Here is a 25,298-nt window from a genome sequence, read left to right as displayed (position 1 = left end):
GAAGCACTGTGATAGCAGCACATGCACATGAAGTGAGAGGAGGTGAAAAGTCCCGTCTTTTGATGTTTTGGGAAATCATTCTTGGCATTCCCTTTTGTTACATGCATTATTGTTCTGTTTGTCTTTATTTCTGTGCTTTGACTGTTACTTGGATTCCATTTGTTCTGATGGAGGTGTTTAGAGATATATAACATTTCCTTTGATGCCTGGGCATCATTGTTTAACAGGTTTTTATTCTGGCAGAAGACTTTTTGCTCACTAGATAATACATATTTTTAAAAAGCAGGTAGCTCAGCTGATAAAAAAATCTGCCTGCAATACAAGAAACCCCTGTTCAATTCCTGGGTTAAGAAGATCCCCTGGAGAAGGGATAGGCTACCCACTCCAGTATTCCTGGGCTTCCCTGGTGGCTCAGTCGGTAAAGAGTCTGCCTGCAGTGTGGGAGACGTGGGTTCGATTCCTGGGTTGGAAAGATCCCCTGGAAGAGGGCATGGCAACCCACTCCAGTATTCTTGCCTGGAGAATCCCCATGGAGAGAAGATCCTGGCAGACTGCAGTCCATGGGGTTGCAAAAAGTTGGATACAACTGAGCAACTAAGTACACACATGTTAAATGTAGTCAGTCCTTGTTAGTCCTAGGGATAGGGATATTACTTTTTGTTGCATCTGTTAAAACCAATAACATCTCTCATTAAAAAAGATAAAAAGTAAAAGAGGAGAATGTAAACAACTGTGACATTGCTTTAAGGCAGAGTAAAATCCCTCTGTAGTTGGGATCCAAGGAAGAAAAGTAGCCAGCTGACTGTGTAAAGTCACACTTAACACCTAGTAATAATTTTCTTAAAGGTTTAAAAGTATTGATTTTATTTCTGTGCAGGTTCTAAGGCTCAGCAGCTTCTGCAAGGATTACAAGCAAGCGATGAAAGCCAGCAGCTCCAGGCCGTTATTGAGATGTGTCAATTACTGGTCATGGGGAATGAGGAGACGCTGGGAGGGTTTCCTGTCAAGAGTGTGGTTCCAGCTTTGGTAGGAGAATTTTCCCCTCATTTCATCCCACTCATGCCCTGAATGCTGCTCTTATTTTTATAAAAGCATGATCATTGTCATTAGGAACTTTAGAATATAATAGAACTAAGAGTAGAGTGTGGCTTACTTATCCTTTTATTTCGGGCCTATAGAGATTGTGCATGACGTAGTGATGAATGACTAAAATTTCTAAACCATCTCTTGGTGAATAGTTAACCTTATCTTTGATACTTAAATGACCCATGTGGTTTTCCGTTTTAAGTGGTTATCCCATTTAGGTGGTAACTTGACTTCCTATGACAAAACTCACATGCTTTTTTTCTTTTAAACTGGTGATTCATGGGACAGTAACAAAACAGCTCACTTGTGGGTTGTCGTTGTAGGCAGTCAGTACTTCCTGCTTGATAGTTGTGTGCATGGCCATGCAATCCAGCCGGAAGACCAAATGGATTCTCCAGCTTAAAAAAGGGGATTATGTTAAATAGAAATAGGAGAAACAAAACAACAGTACTCAGCAATAGAAAAACGAGTTAAAAAAATCTAATGATTTTCAACACAGTGATGAGTTTAGAATTTTTAACATCTTAATCCCTTAAGCTTTTTAATGTGAAAACAAAAAGAGAAATTGCCATTAGTAAGTGTGTAGGCCCTTGAGCATGATACGTCTTTTAAGTAGTGGTGGCTTGGTAATATTCACAATGCAGGATTAAAGAAATTGATTATAATATAAGATTAAAATTAAGTCTGAATAAAATCATGACAAGATTAACATAGACATGAATATATTCATAGCATATATTACATTGCAAGTTAAATGTCATTTAAGTCTTTGTTTACACATCTTGTAAAGTTGACAAAAATGGAACCAGGATTGGGGTGTCAGATTGTCTCATTTGATCACATTATCAGATTACAGAGAGAGCTAAGTGGAGAGCCAGTCAAATACAGGCTGATACAGTCTTCATTCTGCTTGTTCTCACTTGTTGGCTGGCTCTGCTCTAGCAGAGAGTAGTGAAGGATGGAGCAGTCTCTCATCCCATGCAGACCTCCTGCTAACAGAAGCTGCCTCTCAAGCCTACCTGTGCCATCCCACAGGCTTGCATATTAATATTTTAAAACATTTCATGAAAGTGATATTATCCTTTGTATTCTGTCGTTCACCTATGTTCATATGCATGCTCAAGTTATTGATTTCTTTAATAGCGGTCTTTTATGACCTAAATTAACGTCCTTGTTTGTTTTTGTTCATTTAAAAATAAACAGTAATAAAGAACTAGGTTACCATGTAGCAATACTATCTCTTTTAAACTGCAGCTTTTAGTTAAATAAAGAAGCTGTTAAATTTGGCCTGAAACATTAACACAATCTGGTTTTCTTAATTTGCTGGTTATTGATTAGATTTGAGTACTTAGTGGACCTGTGCAAGTCAGCTTATGCTATTAGTAGTGAGTTGTCCAGATTTGTCTTTTATAACAGTTGAATATTACAAATATAGATCCATCAATCACCATACACTTGTATGACCATAAACAGTCATTCCAGCAGTTCTCAAATGTGGTCTTACAAGGGTCATTCCCCCTTAAAGAATTGGAGAACTTAACTGTTTTATCTGTTAACATAACAATTCCTTTGAATTTAGAGTAGATGTTTTTTGTGACTGATTTACAGGTGATATGAGACAGAGTGTGCATGCTCGCATGTGTTTGTGGGTTTATGTAGTATATTTAATGGAAATAGTTATCAAGACCTTTCATGTATAGATATAATTACCTAGCATAATTCAGAGCTGAGAAGAATTCATATTAAATGAATATTATGTTAGAATATTCGATGTCTGTTATTATAATCATATATTTAATTGGTACTTTACAGCTTAAATTTGACACATTTAAACTTTTCCATTGAACTGCAATGATTGCTTCCCCAAGTAGGAAGTTTCTTTGGTAGCTTTTACTGCTTAAAGAATATGGAGTGTGTATCTGTAGTGGTTTTGCTTGCCCTCTTTTGAAAAACGCAGTTGGAAACTGCTTAAGGTCTTTTCCACAAGAAAAACTAAGATCAGATCAGATGTTTGGACTAATTCATGTGTTTGTGAAATAATTATATTGAGTTTTAATTAGTGCCTAATGCGTTTTTCATGCGATCAATATTGTGTTCCAGTTCTATACTGCTGTGTATTTTACAGCTGAATTAAGTGGTGCTTAGCTCAACTTTTAGAGAAGCTCATCTATAAGAGTTGAAGCTATGATACTGAATCTGTTCTGATAGTTAATTTAACAGATTTCTGTGGGCTTCTGGTCCATTTATTTGTGTACGAAATACTTGTTGACAGATAAATCCTCAGTGATGTTTTCATGGGCTTCTGAAACGGGAAACAGTGGTACTGGGAGGGTTGGTTGTAAGCATTGTGAATGCTTTGGTTTTGACCCGAATCATGAGGTGATGATTATCCCTTGTCAGAGCTTCAGTGTGCGGGTCATGCCATCCTAAGCATAAGCATTTCTTGTGTATGCATGCTAGGTTTTAACTTGAGGTTATTTTTTTTATGGTAATGTTCGTGAGTCATACTGTTCTATTTCAGTTGAACTAGAAGACATACTTCTAGGATTTTAAGAATATAGCTTCTAATACTTTTAAATTTTTTTAAACAGATAACATTGCTGCAGATGGAGCATAATTTTGATATTGTAAGTATATGCCATATTTTAAAAGACTCACTCCAAACTTACTTTATTTTTTTAATTGAGTGAACATGGCTTCTTTTCTAGATGAACCATGCTTGCCGAGCCTTAACATACATGATGGAAGCACTTCCTCGATCATCGGCTGTGGTAGTAGATGCAATTCCTGTCTTTTTAGAAAAGGTAATCCTACTTTTGCCCAGCTGTTCGAAAGCAGGCATAGAGGAATCAATGGACCTCCTGACTACTGAATTCTAAAGTTATATATCAGATTGTAAGGCCACATTAAAAGACACATTTTAGCATCCATTATCTAACTAAAGTATATTTTTTAGCCAAGATTCGAGAAAAATGTTTTGTGTTTAGCAGAGTTGTAGTTTAAAACTGATGCTAATAAAGTGTTTTCTTATATCATCCCAGTGTTAAAATTTTTAATAATGGCAGTTATTGCACTAGTGTGAAAATCTTTCAGAGAAGAACTTAAAGCACTTGATTTAAAATGATTTCATTGTTTCTAGAAAACATCCCAGTGAGGTTGATAGCTATTTATACCCTCATTTTACAGCTGAGGAGGCTGAGCCAGACAAAATGCCTTGCTCAAGGTCATAAAGTGAGGCAGTGGAGAAAGGAAATTTTTTCATATGGTCTGTGGTAGGTTGTTTTTGGTCTGTTTTAAGGACCTTTTTCTTTTTAATGCACAATAAAATTTGCATTATCTGAAAACTTTGAAATATGCTGAAAACTGTAAAACTTGATTTTTCAAATTTGTTCCATAAACCAACCTGTTTATTTTAAATCTGAAGATTTAAAGTTATATAATTGAATTTAGTTTATTCTTTTTGTAAAACATATTTATAAAGTGGTTGGAAGGAAGCTGTATCGCCAGTATGTTACAGCTTACATGCATAAGTCATTGGTTTCCTGTGGTGGGTTTCAGGTTAGAGGCAATATTTATTGTTTAGTTGCTAAATCATGTCCGACTCTTTGCAACCCCATAAACTGTAGCCTGCCAGACTGCTCTGTCCATGAGATTCCCCAGGCAAGAATACTGGAGTGGGTTGCCATTCCCGTCTCCAGAAATCTTCCTGACCGAGGGATCATACCTGTCACCTTTTGTGTTAGCAGGCAGATTCTTTACCACTGTGCCACCAGGGAAGCATAGAGGCAGTATAGATTGATAAAAATTAGAGATGTTTATTCCCATAGAAGATGAGTAGCAAGTAGAGCACTTGAACGATAACCTTGTTCCTTATTTATATGTTCCCAGCTGCAAGTTATTCAGTGTATTGATGTGGCCGAGCAGGCCTTGACGGCCTTGGAGATGTTATCACGTAGACACAGTAAAGCCATTCTCCAGGCGGTAAGTATTGTTAGCAAAGGATTGTTTCCTTTAATGTTGAATTTTAGACCCACATTTGTATTAGCTCCTAGGTCGCAACCTCTGTAAGGTTACCATGCTGTTTCCAAAGTGATGTGCTAGACTTTTTTCTTTTTTTATAATTGCTGATAAGAGTACTTCTTTGCTTTTAACAGTTTTCCTATATTTTAGGGTGGTTTGGCAGACTGCTTGCTGTATCTAGAGTTCTTCAGCATAAATGCCCAAAGAAACGCACTAGCAATTGCAGCCAATTGCTGCCAGAGTATCACGCCAGATGAATTTCATTTTGTGGCGGATTCCCTCCCATTGCTTACCCAAAGGCTAACCCACCAGGTAAAATACAAACCTATCTTATGTGACATAAAACATTTTTATTAAATTTTTTTAAAATGCCAGTTTCGCCTGGAGTCTTAAATCTTCCAACTGGGTATGTAAATTGGAAATGTTCTGATCTTTGTCTTTTCCTGTTAACTAGTCCTGGACCATATTAGTTTACTTTATGAAATTTCAGTGGATTTACCCAAATGACAAGGTATCAACTATTTTGACTTTAGGGGTGAATTTATTATTTCAGCGGACACTTGAGTGTTTCCTATGTAATACGATGAGAATTTCCTTTTGTAAAGATCACCCTTTCCTGAAAGCTGTTGAGTTAGGCAGACAAGACCAGAGAAGGGTATGGATCAAGATCAGAGAAGGGATGAGACTATGTATGTTCCACATAAAAATGAAATAAGAAATCTAGATTGCAGCTGTCTGGGACTGGCAAAGAACAGGAGCAGCTATAGAGGAGAAGGCATCAGTGGGCCTGGTGTGCAATATGATAAGCGGAGCTCATGTAGCCTCTGTTGCAGGACAGATGATCCAAGTTTGAAGGTTGTAGAGAAATAGAATTTTCTTGTAATGGTTCAAAGTGTTGTTATTGCTAAAGAGATTTTAAGAGATCTGGCTTTTAAGTCATCTTTATAAAATATGCTTAAAAGCATCTCAGAGAAAATTAGATACATAAAACATACAGGCATACCTCAGAGATACTGTGGATTTGGTTCCAACCACTGCGGTAAAGCAAAAGATCACAATAAAGGGTGTCACAAGAATGTTTTAAAAGTTTCTACTTGTAGGGCTGTTTAAAATGATAGGATGGTTATTTTTATTATAGTTTTTGTTTAGGTATTGAAATTGTAGAAGCACAAAAGTTGTTCTTTTTTGATATAACTTGCTTTTTATTTGTTGAGGTCTTATAGGAGGTACAGATTTTGTCAGTATGATTTTCCTTTGCATTAAAATCATGACTTATTGCTTGCTTAGGTTCACAGCATTTTCAAAGCTCACATCTTTGAAGAATTTGGGGTTAGGAAGAACATAAGGCAGTGATATAGGACAGTGAAAATGTTTTATATTAACAAACTTTGTTTTCCTTTATTTAAAAAAAAAAACAAACAGGACAAAAAGTCAGTAGAAAGCACTTGCCTTTGTTTTGCACGTCTAGTGGACAACTTCCAGCATGAGGAGGTAAGCATTTAGTCTGTTGATATTCTCTTGAACTTGTTAAACTGCTAACTGAGGATGTAACAGGTTTTTTTTTTCCTTGTGTTTCTGCAGAATTTACTCCAGCAGGTTGCTTCCAAAGATCTGCTAACAAATGTTCAACAACTATTGGTAGTAACTCCACCAATTTTAAGTTCTGGGATGTTTATAATGGTGGTTCGCATGTTTTCTCTGATGTGTTCCAATTGTCCAACTTTAGCAGTTCAACTTATGAAGCAAAGTAAGTGCTATTTTATTATTTTGTTTTAAACGAGAAAAATTGTGTGTGTGGTTATCCTCTGTTGATAAGTAGAGTCAACATAAGCAAGTAGAAATCACTAATATGTAGGCACTGGATAGTAAAGGAAGAAAAATGTTACTGTGTAACAAATCTGGGTGTGACAATATAGTAATGCTTTCCTCATACAGTTTTTAAAGTATATAGTGTATTAAAACTTTACTATTGAAGGACTAAGGTCCTTGCTTTCTATACAATCAGTTAAGTAATGATGCTTCCTGAGGTCACAAGAGTCAGACACGACTTAGTGACTAAACAGCAATGATGCTCCATTAGGAGAATTCTGAGTTTATGTTACCAATAACTGCTTCTCTTCTGCTTATAGGTAGTCCTTTTGCCCATGTTAGATTTTCTAGCCTTTTATAATTCCAGAATTCTTCTCCCTCAAAGTGTTGGAACTTATTTACACAGATGAATGACTTTGATCTTTGCTGCTTTAATATTTCTAAGCCCTTCTCAACCTTACCATGTGCAGAATATTAACATTTTATCACCACTGCTATTACAGTCTCTAGTGGGCTTCCCAGGTGGCTCAGTGGTAAAGTATCTGCTTGCCAGTGCAGATGTGGTTCTATTCCTGGGTCAGGAAGATCCCCTGGAGTAAGAAATGGTAACCCACTCCAGTATTCTTGCCTATGAAATCCTATGGACAGAGGAACCTAGTGGGCTATACAGTCCATGGTGTTGCAAAGAGTCAGACACAACTGAGTGACTGAGTGCGCACATGTGTGTACACACACACACACACACACACACACACACTGCTGTTGCAGTTGCCCATTGCTGTCTTTACTTTAGATTTCACAAGTTAATGTCAGAAGACTGGGGGGGTTCAGAGAACATCTGTATATTTTGATTATTGCTTGTAGAGCATTGATCACTTCTGTATGAAACTCATAACTGTGCTGCTGCTAAGTTGCTTCAGTCATGTCCGACTCTGTGCAACCCCATAGACGGAAGCCCAGCAGGCTCCCCTGTCCCTGGGATTCTCCAGGGAAGAACACTGGAGTGGGTTGCCATAGTTGTATATGCATAATTTTGCTTTCTGAGAATATTATCTTGGGAGTCAGTGATGCCATTCACTGACAAAGCAGTCTTTGTCCCTCTGCCTCAGGTAGATTATTAAGTGGTATAATAGTACTTTTCTTGTTGAGGAGGGAGGATGGGGAACTCAGGTTTAAATTTAGTCACATTAGTTGTGAATTTTAGCACATGGCACAGTTCTTTGTAGAAAAATAGTGTTGCTGAGGTGATTTATTGAAGAGATAAAGCATTTTGTCATTCCTAAACTTAGTATTCTAGAGAACACTGTTTTGCTTATGCCCTGAGCAAAGTCCTCTCTGCCAAGATAAGTTTTGGAAAGATTTAACTCCTTTTTTTTTTTTTTTTGAGTAGTCATAATGTACTTTCCTAATTAAAATTCCTAGAAGTTCCTTGAATTTTGGTTTCCCGAAGTTTGCACATAGATTATCTCTTGTTACCATATGGCCCAGCATTTTTCCTATATCCTGGTTTGGGAAATTACTATCTAAGTTTTGTTTTTAATGTTCTGAAATTTTATTCTTTAATATGAATGTTACCTCATTTGCATATTTTAGGAAGTTTGCCGCATATTCGTCACATAGAGGCCACTAGACTTACATTCTCTCTCCCTCAGTAACACAAAGGAAACATGGACCTATCTGGTTCTTTCTATTATTTTTTCAGTCTCTGATCTTTGTTTTTTAAGTTACTATCACACCATTGCCATATATTCCTGTTTCTTAAGAAAGTTGGCAACATGAATTTTTCAAAATTTTTTAAAGATTTAATCACTACTTATGACATTTCTATGAGGCAGAGATTTAACTGTTCATAACTCCTCTGACCAAATTGGGGCTTCCCTGGTGGCTCAGAAGGTAAAGCATCTGCCTGCAATATGGGAGACCCAGCTTCAATCCCTGGGTTGGAAAGATCCCCTGGAGAAAGAAATGGCACCCCACTCCAGTACTCTTGCCTGGAAAATCCCATGGATGGAGGAGCCTGGTAGGCTATAGTCCATGGAGTCACAAAGAGTCGGACACAACTGAGCAACTTCTGCCGGAATTAATGACGAGTACTTTCTTGACAGTAGAATATACTGATTACTGGCAGGACATTTCAGTGAAATATTTATACATGGTTTGTATATGCATATAGAACCATATGCCACAACCAACAGAGACACAGCCTTGTCTTTAGGTCCTGGTTATTAGAATGATCAAAACCTTGGCAACTGGGAACATCTTCCACTCGCTGTGTCAGTGCATTAGACAAGTTCTCACCCCAGTTCTTCCATAAACTGAGATCTGGGAATGGAAGTTTGTGGTAGAGGATATTTTCTTGATTTTTAAAGGTAGTTGGCATGCTTACTGTCATTTAAGTAAAGGTTTTCCTGATGACAAAATGGCAAGATTCAGATGCTTTTAATTGCTGTGTTTTATTCTATTGGCCACATGATTTCAGTATATTATATTTGAATTGAAGAAAATACACATATATGTGAATCAAGGATAAAATATGTTTAGAGCACTTGTTCTGCAAACTTTGTGCTCCTTAAGGAAAGTAATACAAGATTCCTAAAGTCTCTGCAGTGAACTTATGACTTAAGTCCTCAAAAAGAAATTGTTTAAATCTTCATAGTTTTTTTTAAGGTTTTAATTACAAATTATTTTCACCTTATCTTGAATGGTATGGCTGAATAGGAAAATACTTTTGTTTTTCCCCTTGGGAATGATTGCCTTTTAAATACAGCAATACAAGTAGTTTCATAGGCTTTGGCTTTTCATTGTTGGCTTTACAGACATTGCAGAAACGCTTCACTTTCTCCTGTGTGGTGCCTCCAATGGAAGTTGTCAGGAGCAGATTGATCTTGTTCCGCGAAGTCCTCAAGAACTGTATGAACTGACATCTCTGATTTGGTAAAGATTGGGCCAATAGTTAATAGTAACTGGAGGGCATTTTGCTTTAGAGACCTGGTATTTACTGACAGCTTAGAAAGCTACTTACTAAAATTATTGCACCTTTCGTTTTCAGTGAACTTATGCCATGTTTACCAAAGGAAGGCATTTTTGCAGTTGATACCATGCTGAAGAAGGGCAATGCACAGAACACGGATGGGGCCATATGGCAGTGGCGGGATGACCGGGGCCTCTGGCACCCCTATAACAGGATAGACAGCCGGATCATTGAGGTAGTAGTTTCCTCGTACCGTTTAAATATGTCTTCTTTTGATGGAGCATGGGTGTAGGGCTGGAGTTGGGAGGGGGCATTTGGATGTAAATGTGCTTAGCGTGAAATTAACTCACGATTCTCTCATTTTGTCTCCTGAGAACAAGGTCCTCATTTCTGTTCAGGTCAGAAAACATGGTGTTCTAGTCCTGCTTCTGCTACTCACTACCTGATTGACTTGGAGCAAGTAATTTAAGTTCTTTGTTCCATGGTTTCCTCGTTTCTGAAAGGAAACACAGGAGGAGTTAGGCTACATGTCTCACAAAGTTCCTTCAGTCTCCTATCCAGAAGAAATCTCTCAAAAGCAAAGATTACATACAAGTAGCTGCTTTTCAGTATTTTTTAAAAGAGCAAAAATATGGAAAGAATTTAAATATCTAGCTCTAGGTGAATAAGTAAATTGTGGTATACACCTAAGCTTATATGTAGTACAGACCTTACTGGGATAAATTTTAATTACTTTCGACGTGATAGGCTATAAATGAAAACAAAATTATGTGACTCATGGAAACTCAGCAAAAGAATAATAGTAAAGGAAAGAAATATACCACGATATTTACAGTGATTTTTCTGTGAAGCTTTTATGTGTGATTTTATTCTTATTTCCATACTTCCATATTAAATTTGCATTGAAATATTTCAGAAATTTCTCAGGTCAGGAAAATGTTTGCCCTTATTATTTAGGAAGCATTGGTCACTGCATTATTTGAGATGCCATGCATCATTTACTAATGTTTTCATCTACAAGATACTCAAGTATTAATATATTTTCTAATTTCAGCCTGTGTAATTAGGATGTTTTAGGACATTTACACATAGACTTTTTTTCTTTAAGGTATCTTCCACTAGTTTCTAAAAATGAATGTTTGGAAAACTTTGGAACCACTAATTTATGTTATAAAATCAAATTCTTATGACAGTATCTAAACTCAGGACCAGCTGTTCTGAGAAAGTCAGAGGTGAATAGTCTTCTGTAATTGTTAGCCTTACTTTATAAGCTGGTTGTGGTCTCTAATGCTGAGCATTCTTTTTAGCATTTTCCCAGTAATTGGATTTTCCCTGTTAGTTTACTCTCTGGTATTTTCTGAGAATCCTGACTTACATTCAACCAAGGAATTCCATAAAAATGTATATTTTGTCACTTCTTGAGGCTGTCTAAATCCAGTGTTAACTACGTTGTCTCATTTGAGATACATACTGTGTAATGCTTGCTACCCCTTGGGATTGTTTTTTCTATTTCCGGTTGTGTCCCTTTCGATCTTAGGGCATCATTTCAGTGTAAATGTCTTTTTTGATGACCTAAGAATAATTTTGTAGGATCATTTTGTTTAAAGGAGGATCTTGATGGGCTGCTAGGAATCCATGATGTAAATATATTTTAGTCTAAGAATTAGGTACCAAAAGTTATACCAAAGGATAACTGATTTTTTTTTCCTGTCAGCAATGTCTTCAAGTCCTTTTTAACACACATAGTATCTTCTCCATGTCAGCGATCCTGCATGACTAGATTTTACCTGTATTTGTCTCAGGGGACCTAATGGTTCTGGGGGTGTATATATGTATTTAATTTAAAATGGTTTATTGATTGAGTAAGTTTTGTCACATCCACACTATTAAAACTTCCACATTCTGTTACTTACTGTCTGAAACCTGATTAAACAAATATGTAAGTTAGCATTTATGGAGGTCCCCACTGTGTCTTGAGTTAATAAATTTCTCCATGTTTATATTCAAGGTTTCTCTCTCTTTGCTCTCAGGCAGCCCATCAGGTCGGTGAGGATGAGATAAGCTTGTCCACTCTGGGACGAGTTTATACTATTGATTTTAATTCTATGCAGCAAATCAATGAGGACACGGGAACAGCACGTGCCATTCAGAGAAAACCTAACCCCTTAGCCAATACTAACACTAGTAAGTACCTTTTGAGTCAAAAGTAGTACCATGTTGTCTAGTGAGTAGTGTTTGCAGTAACATATAATTGTTTTATTGAGTGTTTTTCTTAAATTGAGGTAGTTGCATGGTAGTAAATAGGTTTTTTTTTGGTTTTATCATGTGCTTTAATTGGTAAATGAGCCAGCATGGCTTGACTGGTATCTTCCCCCAAGATTTTCCTACTTTTGTGATTTGCAGTGTCCTGGACTCTGGTCAGAATTGTCCTGTGTGTTTTTCCCCACTTTCAGTTTTATTGAGATATAGTTGATACAGCAATGTGTAAATTTAAGATGTACCACATAATGGTTTGACTCACACAGATCTGAAATGATTACCACATTAGTTGGTTAGAGTGAAATCCATCTTCTCATACAGATACAAATTAAAGAAAGAGAAAAAAGATAATTTGGGTGGTAAGAAATTCTTAGCTTTCTCATGTAATATCAGCAGTGTTAATTATTTTTGTCATGCTGTGCATTACATCCCTAGTATTTGTCTATCTTGTGACCTTCTGACTGCCTTCATCCAGTCCCCCCCCCCCCCCCCCCCCAGTAATACTATGTTGAGTTTGGTATAATGGACTTACAACACTGTGTTAGTTCTTGTTACACAACATAGTGAGTTCAGTACTTCATGCATTTCAAAATAGTCACCACCGTCAGTCTACTTATGATGTCACCAAAGGTATTACATAGTTATTGACTGTATTCCCCATGTTGTACATTTCATACTTGTGACTCATTTATTCTTCAACTGGAAGTTTGTACCCCTTAATCTTCCTCACTTGTTTCTTTTTTCCCTCCAACCCATTCGCCCTCCCCACCCCCCACCTTAGCAGTCACTAATTAGTTCTCTTCAGCCCAGGCAGTTTTTAAAATCTGATCTTTTTATTCCTATTCTACATTTAGATCCAGTCACACCCCATCAGATCAGTTCTTTCTAATCTTATGTTTTATACTTTCGCATCAAAATTCTCTTAATTCATGAGAATTTTTTTACCCTCTAGTTTTTGCCATTTGTCTCTTTCTGGAGGGCTTTTGGTTCAGTGCTTTTGTAGTTCTAGCCCAGAGTATAAGGGTCAGCATACTTTTAAGCAGGCCAGGCAGTCTGTATTCCGCTCTACTCTTGTAGCACCTACACAGCCATGCACAGTATGTAAACAAATGTAAGTGGTTGTGTTTCAGTAAAATTTATTTACAAAAATAAGTAGTGAGGTAGGTTAGGCCTTTGAACCATACGTTGCCAACCCCTGTTCTAGAGCTTTTCATCTGTTACCTTTCTCCTACATTTTACTCCCTTTAAGCCCAGTGACAGGTCATCTTTTTCCAGCTTCTTGCTGTATGTATACTGTGCTTAGTCACTTAGTCGTGTCCGACTCTTGCAACTCCATGGACTACAGCCTGCCAGTCTCCTCTGTCCATGGGGATCCTCCAGGCAAGAATACTGGAGTGGGTTGCCGTGTCCTCTTTCAGGGATCAAACCCAGGTTTCCCACATTGCAGGCTGAATTTTTACTGCCTGAACCTCCAGGGAAGCCCAAGAATACTGGGGTGGGTAGCCTATCCCTTCTCCAGGGAATCTTCCCGACGCAGGAATTGAACCTGGGTCTCCTGCATTGCAGGTGGATTCTCTACCAGCTGAGCTACTCCTGCATACTCAATATTCATTTCTTCAGCTGCATTTATTTCTTACCAGTAGTTTTAACTGGTTAGTACTCAGATGTCCCCAGCATTTTGTGAAACAGGCATTAGTGAAACTAAGAGGTACAGTGTCGTGCTACCTTGTGTTTTGCAGCTAGCTGGAAATAGTCAGTGGGTTTAAAATTTTTTCAATTTTTAAATGTGTTTTAATGTTGTTTGGGGCATCTTTATAGACCCCAGTTGATTGCATTAGATAAGTTAATTTCCTTTATAGCATTGTACATCCACTTCAATTTTATGTTAGCTCGCTTTATTGTATTTCTGAAGCCTTTAAGATTTTACATTTTTTATTGCAGGTGGATATTCAGAGTTAAAGAAGGATGATGCTCGAGCACAGCTTATGAAAGAGGATCCGGAACTGGCTAAGTCTTTTATTAAGACATTATTTGGTGTTCTTTATGAAGTGTATAGTTCCTCAGCAGGACCTGCGGTCAGACATAAGTGCCTTAGAGCAATTCTTAGGATAATTTATTTCGCGGATGCCGAACTTCTAAAAGATGTCCTGAAAAACCATGCTGTTTCAAGGTGTGTGAAACCCAAGTCTCTGCAGTTAACTTCAGAAAATTTTAAAGCCATGTTATAGTATAAAATGCACAAACAGTTAATCTGGAGTATCTGGAGCCCTTAGTTGTCTTTCTTTATTCACAGACACCTTCAATAAAAAATAGATAAATGGAAAAGTTGAGCATTTAAGAAAAAGTCTTATTTTAGTGCACAGGTTTCAAAACTAAAATATTTTGCTCTCAAATTTAACGTTGTGTGGCCAGCAGTAATTACCAGATTCAGGCAGATGTTTTATATACAAATTCTTTCTTTTTTTAGTCATATTGCTTCCATGCTATCAAGCCAAGACCTGAAGATAGTAGTTGGAGCCCTTCAGATGGCAGAGATCTTAATGCAGAAGTTACCTGATATTTTTAGTGTTTACTTCAGAAGAGAAGGTAATTCCGTTCATGATAATTAATTGATGGTTAATCTTTTAGTCTGAATATTATTTTAGTAGAATTATAGTTATAATCTGTGAAACAAAAATTGTTACTTTTATATAATTTACATGCTTCCAGCTTAAGTATGTATCATGCATCTTTTTAAAACCTTGTGTTACAATTATATGAGATTCACTTGTTAATTGATGAACATTTACTAAGTTTCAGTGATTTGAGTGTTTATGGCCTAGAAGCAATTTCTAACTTTTCTTTTTATGCTGGTAGCATACAGTTGCCCTAAAGATTCTTTGAAAAAGTCAGAGGTCACTTTCTCTCCCAAGGAATCCTGTTAATAGATCAGTACAGCTGTATATGGGATTATTTTTTACTTCATTGTGTGGATAATGAAATATTTTAAGACTTGGAATAATCTTCAGAATGTAATTTGTCTGGTCCTCTAATTTGAGGAATTTCAGTTTCGAAATCACTTGGGGGCATGGTATTTTAGCATTCTCTTCTTGAAAACCTGAAAGATGAAACTGTGTCACTCATTCAGGGTGTTTATCCTTTTTTAAACCTGCAAAGATAATAAAAGAAGTTCTTTCTCATCAACAGAAATCTCTTTATGGATCTTGTGGTCTATCAGGTTACTTAGGTCTTGTGAGGATGCAGAAAATAATGGTGTTCTCCTGGCATGTAATACTTTGTCTTCAATCCCAGTTCTTTATGCTCATAATCACTTTTTCTTATGTGGGATTCATTTCTCTTTACATCTTGAGAATAAAATAGACACACTAGTGTAAAAATAATATTGAGTCAAATGGGAAGAAGTTCTCACTGTTTATTGTTAGCTCTGTTCAAATAATAATGGGTTTTCAAAAAATCCAACACTACATGTTTATATAAAATAGAAGGCAAACTTTCTTCGTGTCCCAGAGGCAATAACTATGGTTAGCAAACCAGATTTATGTACCTGTTCTGTGCTTACATAAACACTTGGTGTATATTCTTATTTTTAGCCTTAGGTTATCTTGCATTTTTATTTTGTTTTAGGTATTTTATGTTTGTTGTCATTTGCTGTTAGTTGCTTTATGGTTTGAGAATCGGTATATGAATATATATATGAGAATATGAGAATCGGTCTTTTTTTTCAGTGATGTTTTAAAAAACTTTTGATCCTATCAATCAACTATGCCATCAGATTGAATTTCCCACCCCCAAGTATTTGTATAGCATATACATGGTGAGGTATATGGAGATATGTAGATTGGTTCTCCCCCTTTGCATGTGGCTTGTCTCACTGTTCTTTGAGGTTCCATTTAAAGATCACTTGTTCGTAAATATCTACCCTGCCTCCTGAATTGTTAGATCTCCCTATGGTATGCTCCGGCAGCACTGTATTTTATTTCTCATAAGCAGTTCACTCTGTATTTTTAATTTCTTGTTATATCTTTCTCGTTAGTTAGTAAGTGCCCTGAATATATTTTTCTTAGCCATGGCCATATTCTTAGTGCCTTGCTCACAGTCTGGGCATATGACAGTTGCAAATAATACTTGTGGAATGAATGCCTGAAGTTTGAATTCACTCAAAAATCTTTTTTTTTTAATATAAATAATCTGATGGAAAGTTGTGGACTCTTCACCAGAAAAATGTGAATGTTGTGAACATGTGAACACACACCTTTGTATTCTGTCTCCCTCCCCACCCCTCTCCAGCCCCATGTGCTTCCTCCCACAATCGAACCCCAAATATAAATCTCTGCCTTAATGGGTTATTGTTCCGTCTCCTCGTACACTTGCAGGGATGTGAAGATCTCCATCCTTCAATAGCTGGTGTTTTGTTTATTGGCAGTAGTGTTATTGCGATCTTGTCTCCTTGTAGCATTTGAAGTTAATAATTGTAGGTCCTTTTCTTATCTTTTGGCTATCCAGCCACAGGTGCACTGAAGTTTTGTAATTGCTTTTGATTCTTACAGTGGGTACTTTAAATTTCTGGTAGGACTTTATATGTGACCCCATTTAACATTTTGAGTATATTGGAAGGCCTCAGAAGAGACATGTGTTCAGTCGCTAAGTCGCGTTTGACTCTGCGCCCCATGGACTGGAACATATCAGGTTCCAGTGAGTTTCCTTTACCGTCTCCTGGAATTTGCTCAGATTCATGTTCATTGAGTTGGTGATGCTGTCTAACCATCTCATCTAATATAAGTATCTTTATTTAAACTTGAATTTACTTCCTTCTATTTTTTGGAGTCAGGTTGAAGACTCTGTCACCTCAATTATTTTCCTGTTTTGATGTACTTTTTATTCATTCCTTGTGAATCAACATTAATGTTTAGGGATCTTGTAATGGTGGGGAGGTAGTCCTGATTAACACACACTCTAACCTCTGTTCTATAAAGGTGTAATGCATCAAGTAAAACACTTAGCAGAATCTGAGTCATTGTTGACGAGTCCACCAAAGGCATGTACAAATGGGTCCGGATCCTTGGGGTCCACGCCATTGGTCAACTGTGGAACAGCCACGGCCGCCACCAATGCCTCAGCTGACCTGGGGTCCCCCAGCTTGCAGCACAGCAGAGACGATTCTCTAGACCTGAGCCCTCAAGGGTAAGTCAGAGTCCTGCAGTGACTCTTGTGCTCTTTGCTTGGAATTCTGCCCTGGTCTCTGAGTCGCACCCATGGAAGTGAAGTGTGTAGGGCACTATAGAGAGTGTACATTTTCCATTTTTTCATGTATGTTTTGTTAAGTATTTAATGAGAATGGGAAGAAAATTGAACACTTACTGAAAACCTGCTGTATTGAGCCATGTTTAGAAACCACAGTAGAGACATAGTATTTACATTGACCTCTAAGGGCACTAAAGCTCAGAGAAGCTAAGTGGCATAATGTCTTGAACTTACTATAACGATGAAGGATTTGAGCCTCATTTCTGATACCATAATCATAATGATTATTTACTGTATTATGTTGCATCATATATTACCAACTTTGAGACATCTAGATATTGATATAGTGAAAATATTAAAAATTGGAACTTTTAGAATATAAGAAAAGAACCTGATTTCCCATCTGTCTTTTATTGGCATATCGGAACTTTTGCTCTTAATAAAAGCTAATGAGAATTCTAAGAAAATTCTCTGCTTGCACCTCTTTTTTAATTCCTTTGTTGCACTCTGTTGCTGAGAGCGTTACCAGCCCTCATGTCGGTTACCATTTTGTACTGAAACAAATCACACTCTTAAAAGTGTTTTTGTTCCTTTGATGGAAGCTAAAAAGTCGATCTTGCTAAAGTGTATATTTAATAACTGGGGTCCAAAAATTTAATCTTATGAACTGCAAAGCTCAGAATCCTAGCTGCTCTTGGTGCCCCCTGGTGGCAGTTGTCCACCCTGATGTGTATATGAGTTTTGAGAGTTCTGTGACTCCTGGTACAGTGTTATCTTAGGAAGCTGCTGGGTTTAAGTGGTACCATGTAATGGGCACAGTCCAGGGTTTTGGGACCTGGAGATATTACCAGGGACCCTCCACCTTTCCTGTTGTCTAGTTGAAGTGTCTTGCCATTTTTCTCTCCCAGCCTTGCCCACCTCTCTCTTTCCTCACCAGCCCAGTTCTCTCCCCCAGCTGCTGTGGCAACCTGAGGTCATTGCAGGGTTTTACTCTCTAGCATAGGCATGGTGCCTGAGCTCTAGCACAAGTGCTTAGTAAAATATGATGCAGCTCACAGAGATGCAGTGCTCCTGAGCTACTTTAAATGAAGGAACTAAACTTGATTATAGGTTCTGATAGTCAGTGCTTCTAAGGAAACAGATATACTTTCAGAGAAAGACTTTCAGAGCTCTAAGTGACTGATTTCTAATATGGTTTTAAATGAGAAGTTCATAAAAATTTGTGAATGGAATTAAGTTTATTCTTCGAAAGTTCACTTGTCCTAATTGTCAAGTATATTGATCACTCTATTAAGTGTTTTCAATAGATGTGTCAGATGTTGGAAGACTTTAAATTTTTTTTCCAGATATTTCTTACTTGGATTATAATTTAACTGAACCATAACCTTTTTTATCATTTCCATCTTACGTAGTTTTGTTATTCTGTGAATGACAGTATAAACTATTTCTAAAGTTGTTAAATGTAGTGAAAATAGTGCACAAAGCCATATGTGTTGTATTTTATATATTCTAATTCAAATAGGTTGTTTACACTATCACTCTACTACATTTGTTTACAGATAACTGAATTTTTTATAAAAGTATTTATAAATGCATTCATTTTGGATATTATTATCTTTGCACACCATGAAATTACTTTGGGTAATATTGGAAAGTATTTTGATAATGTTAACCTTAATGTGCTGTGATTATTATTTTACTTACTGTCATTTAGATCAGAGAAGAAAAAAGGTACTCAGGTTTAACATTCTTTTTCTGATTTAAGATTGCATGGTTCGTTCTTTGCTTTGTATATTTGTTTTATATACTTTATGTACTGCATTTAACAGTGGAGTTTAACAAGGATTAATGAGATACTCTGTCTATTTGGTTTTCTTTTAGTAATTCAGTAGTCAAGGTATTTATATAGTTAGGTATTTTCTGAAGTAATCAATTTCTGTGTCTGTACACTTGTAGAACGTTGGTGCAGAGTTGGCATTAAATAATCACTAAATGGAAAATACTGTTACAACAGTATTTTATAATACATTGTTTCTGCCATTTTGGCTTGCTTTTAAGTGAGTGATGATATTAGATGATGATAATTGCTAAACTTACCTCATGTTTTCCCGTGTGATAGTCGATTAAGTGATGTTCTAAAGAGAAAACGACTGCCAAAACGAGGATCAAGAAGGCCAAAGTATTCACCTCCAAGAGATGATGACAAAGTAGACAATCAAGGTAATTTGTGATGAAACCCTGGGGAGGTGAAGGGAAAGGAACTAGCGGCTAAAGACACATGCTTTATTTTTGCTGACAGCTTTGAATCATGCCTGAGTTTGCTGAATTCCCAGTGCTCTTAGTTCTTGTAGCTAATTAATCTGTTGAGCGGAAGTCTTAAAATTCTGTTGGTTTTCATCATTTACACTAAAATGATTTAAGTATTGTTCTCTCCATAGCTAAAAGCCCCACCACTACTCAGTCACCTAAGTCTTCTTTCCTGGCAAGCTTGAATCCAAAAACGTGGGGAAGGTTAAGCGCACAGTCTAATAGCAACAACATTGAACCAGCACGAACTGCAGGAGTTAGTGGTCTTGCCAGGGCCGCCTCAAAGGACACCATCTCCAATAATAGGTGAGGTGGGGGGATTTTGTGTTACTTCTGTTTCTAGATAAAGAAAAGCTTCATGTTATTCTAGTCAGTGTACCTGTTACATAGAGATCGAAACATGGACACAGGCCTTAATTTTTGCTCAGAGGTCGCATAGCTCCAGGATGGAGCAGATTCTCAGTTCTTGAGCCCGATGTCTGACTTTTTCTCATATTTTACAATTTCAACATGTCTAGTTGGGAGTTGTGTATGTTCAAAACCAAGCAAATAGATTTCCCTTTGAATTTGTTCCTTAGTTTTGTTCTGGAAAAGGGAAAGCTGACGTATTTTCTGAACGTACACATGCTCTTTTATAATAGCCCTCTTCTGCACTTCACAGTGGAACATAAGGATCTTAGAGCAGAGCCCTTTTTAGGAAATGTAAAACTGTCAGTTAAACCATTCACACCAATTTATGGCTTAAAAAAAATTATTCCTTTAAAATCCTCAAGGATTGTTTTGTTTGACTCTGGGTGTAACATAGTGAAGTGAAGTGAAGTCGCTCAGTTGTGTCCGACTTTGCGACCCCATAGACTGCAGCCTACCAGGCTCCTCTGTCCATGAGATTTTCCAGGCAATAGTACCGGAGTAGATTGCCATTTCCTTCTCCTGGGTGTAACATACCAACAGGGATTACTTCCTCTGCAAATAAGAAATTTTTAAAAAAGCAAATTCCATTGGGAAAACAAGCTCTTTTTGTTTGGTTTGGTGAGTGGTTTCTCAATTTCAGGTAGTAGAAATAAGCAAATATATTTCTGAAGTTACTAGAATTTGTTATTTGAACAGTGAGGTCTCAGTTGTCATAGCTTATTATGCACCAAATAAGTACATGTTTCTGGTCTATAGGAATATAAGGGACAGTGCAGATATGTCTATACCTTAGAAAACAGTCTTGGAAAATTGCTTTCAGGTTAACACTTAAGAAACTGTTAGGTTGTAGTGTCCATAGATGTTAGAACTGGGTTTGTTTGTTTTTTGGTCTTCATGTAGTGACATGAAATGTATTTTAAGTATTAACTGTGCATTTCTCTAGGTATAAGCCCATTTTCAAACTGAAACTTAAGTGAATGTGGAATCTAGATTTACTAGTCTATAAACATAGGCCAAAAAAGAATTTTAAATGTAGCAGCTATCTGCCTTTGACCAGAAGTTATAATTGAAAACTTTTCTATGTACACTGAGTTTTTAATATCTTTTTCCTTCTTGCAGAGAAAAAATTAAAGGTTGGATTAAAGAGCAGGCACATAAATTTGTAGAGCGTTACTTCAGTTCTGAGAACATGGATGGAAGCAACCCTGCATTGAATGTCCTTCAGAGACTTTGTGCTGCGACCGAACAACTCAACCTCCAGGTACTGCAGCCAGTGCACCTAGCTGCTTCTCTGGACTCTTCCATCCGGCTCCTCCTTGCCTTGGTGACCCTAGATTTCCCTGGATTTATTTGTCTTAGAGCAACTTTTCTAACCAGACCTGCTCCTTTGGCGCTGACGTTTCTTTAACTTGTCTCTTGACTTCCGTGCTTCCTCATCTTATCATTAAGTGTGCTAGACATCTGGTCTTTGACTTTTCTCTCCCTCACCTTCCAGATCTCTTAACAAATAAAGTGTCCCTCGGGCACATCTCTCCTGTCAGGTGTCTCCAGCTACAGGTACTAGCCTGTTTACAGACTAGTAAATCCAGATTCCACATTAGACCACTTAAGTTTCAGTTTGAAAATGGGCTAAGATATACTTAGAGACATGCACAGTTAATACTTAAAATATGTTTCATGTCACTACATGAAGACCAAAAAGAAAAAAAAAACCAGTTCTAATGTCTATGGACTCTACAACCTAGCAGTTTCCTAAGTGAAGGAGAAAGCCCCTCCTTCACCGCTCTTTACCTGTGCCCTAAGAGTGCTCAGAAAGGGTAGAGGTGTCATAAACCTTTTGTGTTTCATCTGATCCTTTTTCCATTTTTGATGTACTTTGATCTGTGTGAGTAGCATATGTTTTCTAAGAAATTGTCTATTTCATTAAGTCTTCAAATGTACTATAAAGCCACACCTTAAACTCTTGTTCTGTCTTTTCATTTTGGTATTATATCTCTGTTCCTCCAATTTGCTTTCTCATCCTTTGTCTTTTTTTTTTTTCTTTAATACAACTACATTGGTTAAATATGAAGTTTTTGTTGTTGTTGTTTTTTAATGTCAGAATGGACACTGGTTTTCTGTCATGAAATAATAACATTTTGTGAATGTGTGTGTTTGTAAGATACTGTTTTTCAAGGATCTACCAAGTATGTACCACTTGCCCCTGATTTCTTTTTTAAAGGTGTTTAAGTACTGGGTTGCTTTGGTGGAAATATGAATTGTATACTTATTAAGGACTCTCTAAATCAGTGAATACTGTTTTCATCTCTTTCAGGTGGATGGTGGAGCTGAGTGCCTTGTAGAAATCCGTAGCATAGTCTCAGAGTCCGATGTTTCATCATTTGAAATCCAACACAGTGGATTTGTGAAGCAGCTGTTGCTTTATTTGACATCTAAAAGTGAAAAGGACGCTGTGAGCAGAGAGATCAGATTAAAGAGATTCCTTCATGTATTTTTTTCTTCTCCGGTAAGTTACCTAATAATCATGCCTGTGTGTCTTATTTTGAGAGTAATTTTTTACTCATGCAAATATTTTCATCCCAGGAGTAATTTCTAATATTTCTTGGTCAAGATACTGAGGTAAAGGTTTTAACTTGGATATTATACACATATGGATTCCTTGGTCTTTTATGCGTTAGGTAAACAGTAACACAACAAAATGGTGAAGCAAGTGCCTATACTGTGATTGATGTATCTTGATTCTGTGTTTTTGTGTAAGACAGACCATTAATTGTTTGGGCCTCCCTAGTAGCTTGGGCTTCCCTGGTGGCTCAGATGGTAAAGAATCCACCTGCAATGTGGGAGACCCAGGTTTGATCCCTGGGTTGGGAATATTCCCTGGAGAAGGAAAGGGCAATCCACTCATTTTCTGGCCTGGAGAATTCCGTGGACTGTATATTCCATGCGGTCTCAAAGAGTCAGACACGACTGAGCGACTTTCACTCTCACTTCCTGATAGCTCAGATGGTAGAGTCTGCCTGCAATGTGGAAGGACCCAGGTTCGATCCCTGGGTCAGGAAGATCCCCTGGAGAAGGATATGCCAACCCACTCCAGTATTCTTGTCCTGAAAAATCCCATGGATGGAGGAGCCTGGCGGGCTACAGTCCATGGGGTCACAAAGCATAGGACACATCTGAGCAACTAACACGACTAACAGTTGTGAATGTATTTGATTCTCAATATCTGTTTTTGAGCATATTGCAGTTTTCAGTATATTTTTTAATAGAAATATGGTAGACATCATGTATCTATAGGCGTAAGATAAAAGTATATGTAAACATTTCTATTTTCTATGTAAGACACAGAACTAACAATTTCATTGAGGAATGGTCGATCACCATTTATAATGTGGATCATAAGACCAGAAGCTACAGAGCAGCTTCACTTTCTTCACTCTCAGTGAGTGAAAGCAAAAGAGTAACCCGGACACTGGTAACTTAACACCATTCTACTTGTTCATAATGGCTTAACAGAAGGCGATTCTCTGGATCGACTGTGTAATAGGGCTAAGGACAGCTCACTTGTGTGTGAGTGAAACTCACCGTGTCTGGTCATTGTTTGCAGGCATTGCTTGCATTATTTTAACTTGTTCCACGACCTAAAGTAGAATTGATAATTATTCGTGACTCATTAGCTGTATAGTTAATACTGGATATAGTTTTATACCATGCTAAAATTATGTACAGTCTATAATTACTTACCGGAAATTCCTTGGGGCTGGATGGGTTTCATGAGTTTTGCCATACAGTACATACACCACTTATTATTTGATAATCCCCAGTAGATTCTGAATAGTACTCCATATACATTAAGTATTTTTGCAACAAAACATGAATATTCCTACTAAATAAAGGTAAATAAAGACTTCAAACAGCCATGTATCTGTCTGGGTCAGATTTTGCCACCAAATGAGTAGTGTTTTCAAGCCTTTTGGACTTAGGAATTGTGAATACGGGATTGTATGCCTATATAAAAAGTGTGTTTATTGAAATAATTTATTTGGAAGCATTGTTCCAGCTAAATCCATCACAAAAAAATACAATAGAGTAAGTCTTTTATAAAACTGCCTATTAAATATTATTGAGTGGTTCCATTTCATGAGGCCTTGCTTAACCTGTTGGTTTATTTATAACTTTAGCTTCCTGGAGAAGAGCCCATTGAACGAGTAGAACCAGTGGGTAATGCACCTTTGTTGGCATTAGTTCACAAAATGAACAACTGCCTCAGCCAGATGGAACAATTTCCAGTCAAAGTGCATGACTTTCCCAGTGGAAATGGGACAGGAGGCAGGTAAGGATCCTTGCCTAGGTGTGCTCTTGCCACTGGATTTATAGTTTTGTTGAGGTAAAGTGGCAAGAGGTCTCTTGACATCTTGGTCTGCTTAAAGAACACTCATTATAAGGACTGAGGAGATTAAATATTCTAATACGCGAATCAAATAACTTTTATTCCTAAAATCATACCCTGTATCTTAAATATGTTTTGAAAATATGAAGCCAACTTGTGTTGGCAAGTTACAGTAGGCTTAGTTTTCCTTAAATTTAGGCTTAGTTTCCTTAAATTGATGTACTTTAATGTATAAAGCTTTTCTCCAAGAAGTTTGTAGTTACAGATGACAAAATGATTACATTCTGTGTAATAATGTGATTTCATATGTGATCCAAGTGGTTATAACTTTGTGTTTTAATGGGTTTTGACGAATAAATGTTTATTTTTTCCCATAATGTAGTAGCTTTACAGGACTCAAGTATAGAAAGAATACATTAAATTCCTTGATGTGTTTTTACAGAATGTTACAAGCTTCCTGGAATATTATGGCTAACAGCCTGAAAAACTTTTAAAAAATTAGTTTGGTTTTAAAAAATATAGTCTGGTGTGTCATAAAGATATTTAAAGTTTTGACTGAATTAAAACGGTATGCAATATTGAATAATGAAGTGATCAGTGTTGTCTAGGTTTTTTCCTGCTTTGAAACTTAATGTATAGAGTGGTATTTAATTTTGATTATTAAACTGTCCTGGAAGATTTTTATGAACTAAAGGGGTACTTTCTAATACATACATGAGGAAACCATAATGTTTTTCATTTTTATCTGAATTTGTGTAAAGTATGTATGTTTGCATATGTATGTATCAATATAATGGAATATTCTTT

The 25,298-nt window shown here is 37.0% G+C and overlaps 1 protein-coding gene across 50 annotated transcripts in view; it reads left to right on the top strand.

Moving 5' to 3' along the window:
• TRIP12 (thyroid hormone receptor interactor 12) overlaps positions 1-25,298 on the top strand; it is a 154,159-nt gene that overhangs the window by 103,792 nt on the left and 25,069 nt on the right. For 22 of the 50 annotated variants that reach the window (XM_060410452.1, XM_060410447.1, XM_060410436.1 and 19 more), the window contains 18 exons: positions 878-1,026; positions 3,678-3,713; positions 3,795-3,890; positions 4,975-5,067; positions 5,257-5,418; positions 6,529-6,597; positions 6,688-6,853; positions 9,732-9,849; positions 9,965-10,121; positions 11,917-12,070; positions 14,087-14,315; positions 14,613-14,731; positions 17,119-17,326; positions 19,506-19,606; positions 19,825-19,999; positions 21,224-21,365; positions 22,419-22,610; positions 24,283-24,434. In XM_060410452.1, the coding sequence (XP_060266435.1) occupies positions 878-1,026; positions 3,678-3,713; positions 3,795-3,890; positions 4,975-5,067; positions 5,257-5,418; positions 6,529-6,597; positions 6,688-6,853; positions 9,732-9,849; positions 9,965-10,121; positions 11,917-12,070; positions 14,087-14,315; positions 14,613-14,731; positions 17,119-17,326; positions 19,506-19,606; positions 19,825-19,999; positions 21,224-21,365; positions 22,419-22,610; positions 24,283-24,434 (2,518 nt within the window). Of the gene's footprint in view, positions 1-877; positions 1,027-3,677; positions 3,714-3,794; positions 3,891-4,974; positions 5,068-5,256; positions 5,419-6,528; positions 6,598-6,687; positions 6,854-9,731; positions 9,850-9,964; positions 10,125-11,916; positions 12,071-14,086; positions 14,316-14,612; positions 14,732-17,118; positions 17,327-19,505; positions 19,607-19,824; positions 20,000-21,223; positions 21,366-22,418; positions 22,611-24,282; positions 24,435-25,298 lie in introns of all 50 variants that reach the window. The other 28 variants (XM_060410449.1, XM_060410444.1, XM_060410425.1 and 25 more) reach the window with 2 other exon arrangements.

This window comes from Ovis aries, chromosome 2 (assembly GCF_016772045.2).
Source record: "Ovis aries strain OAR_USU_Benz2616 breed Rambouillet chromosome 2, ARS-UI_Ramb_v3.0, whole genome shotgun sequence".
NCBI lineage: Eukaryota > Metazoa > Chordata > Mammalia > Artiodactyla > Bovidae > Ovis > Ovis aries.
The sequence above is the reverse complement of the archived record's forward strand: the minus strand, read 5'-3'. Positions and strand labels throughout refer to the sequence as shown.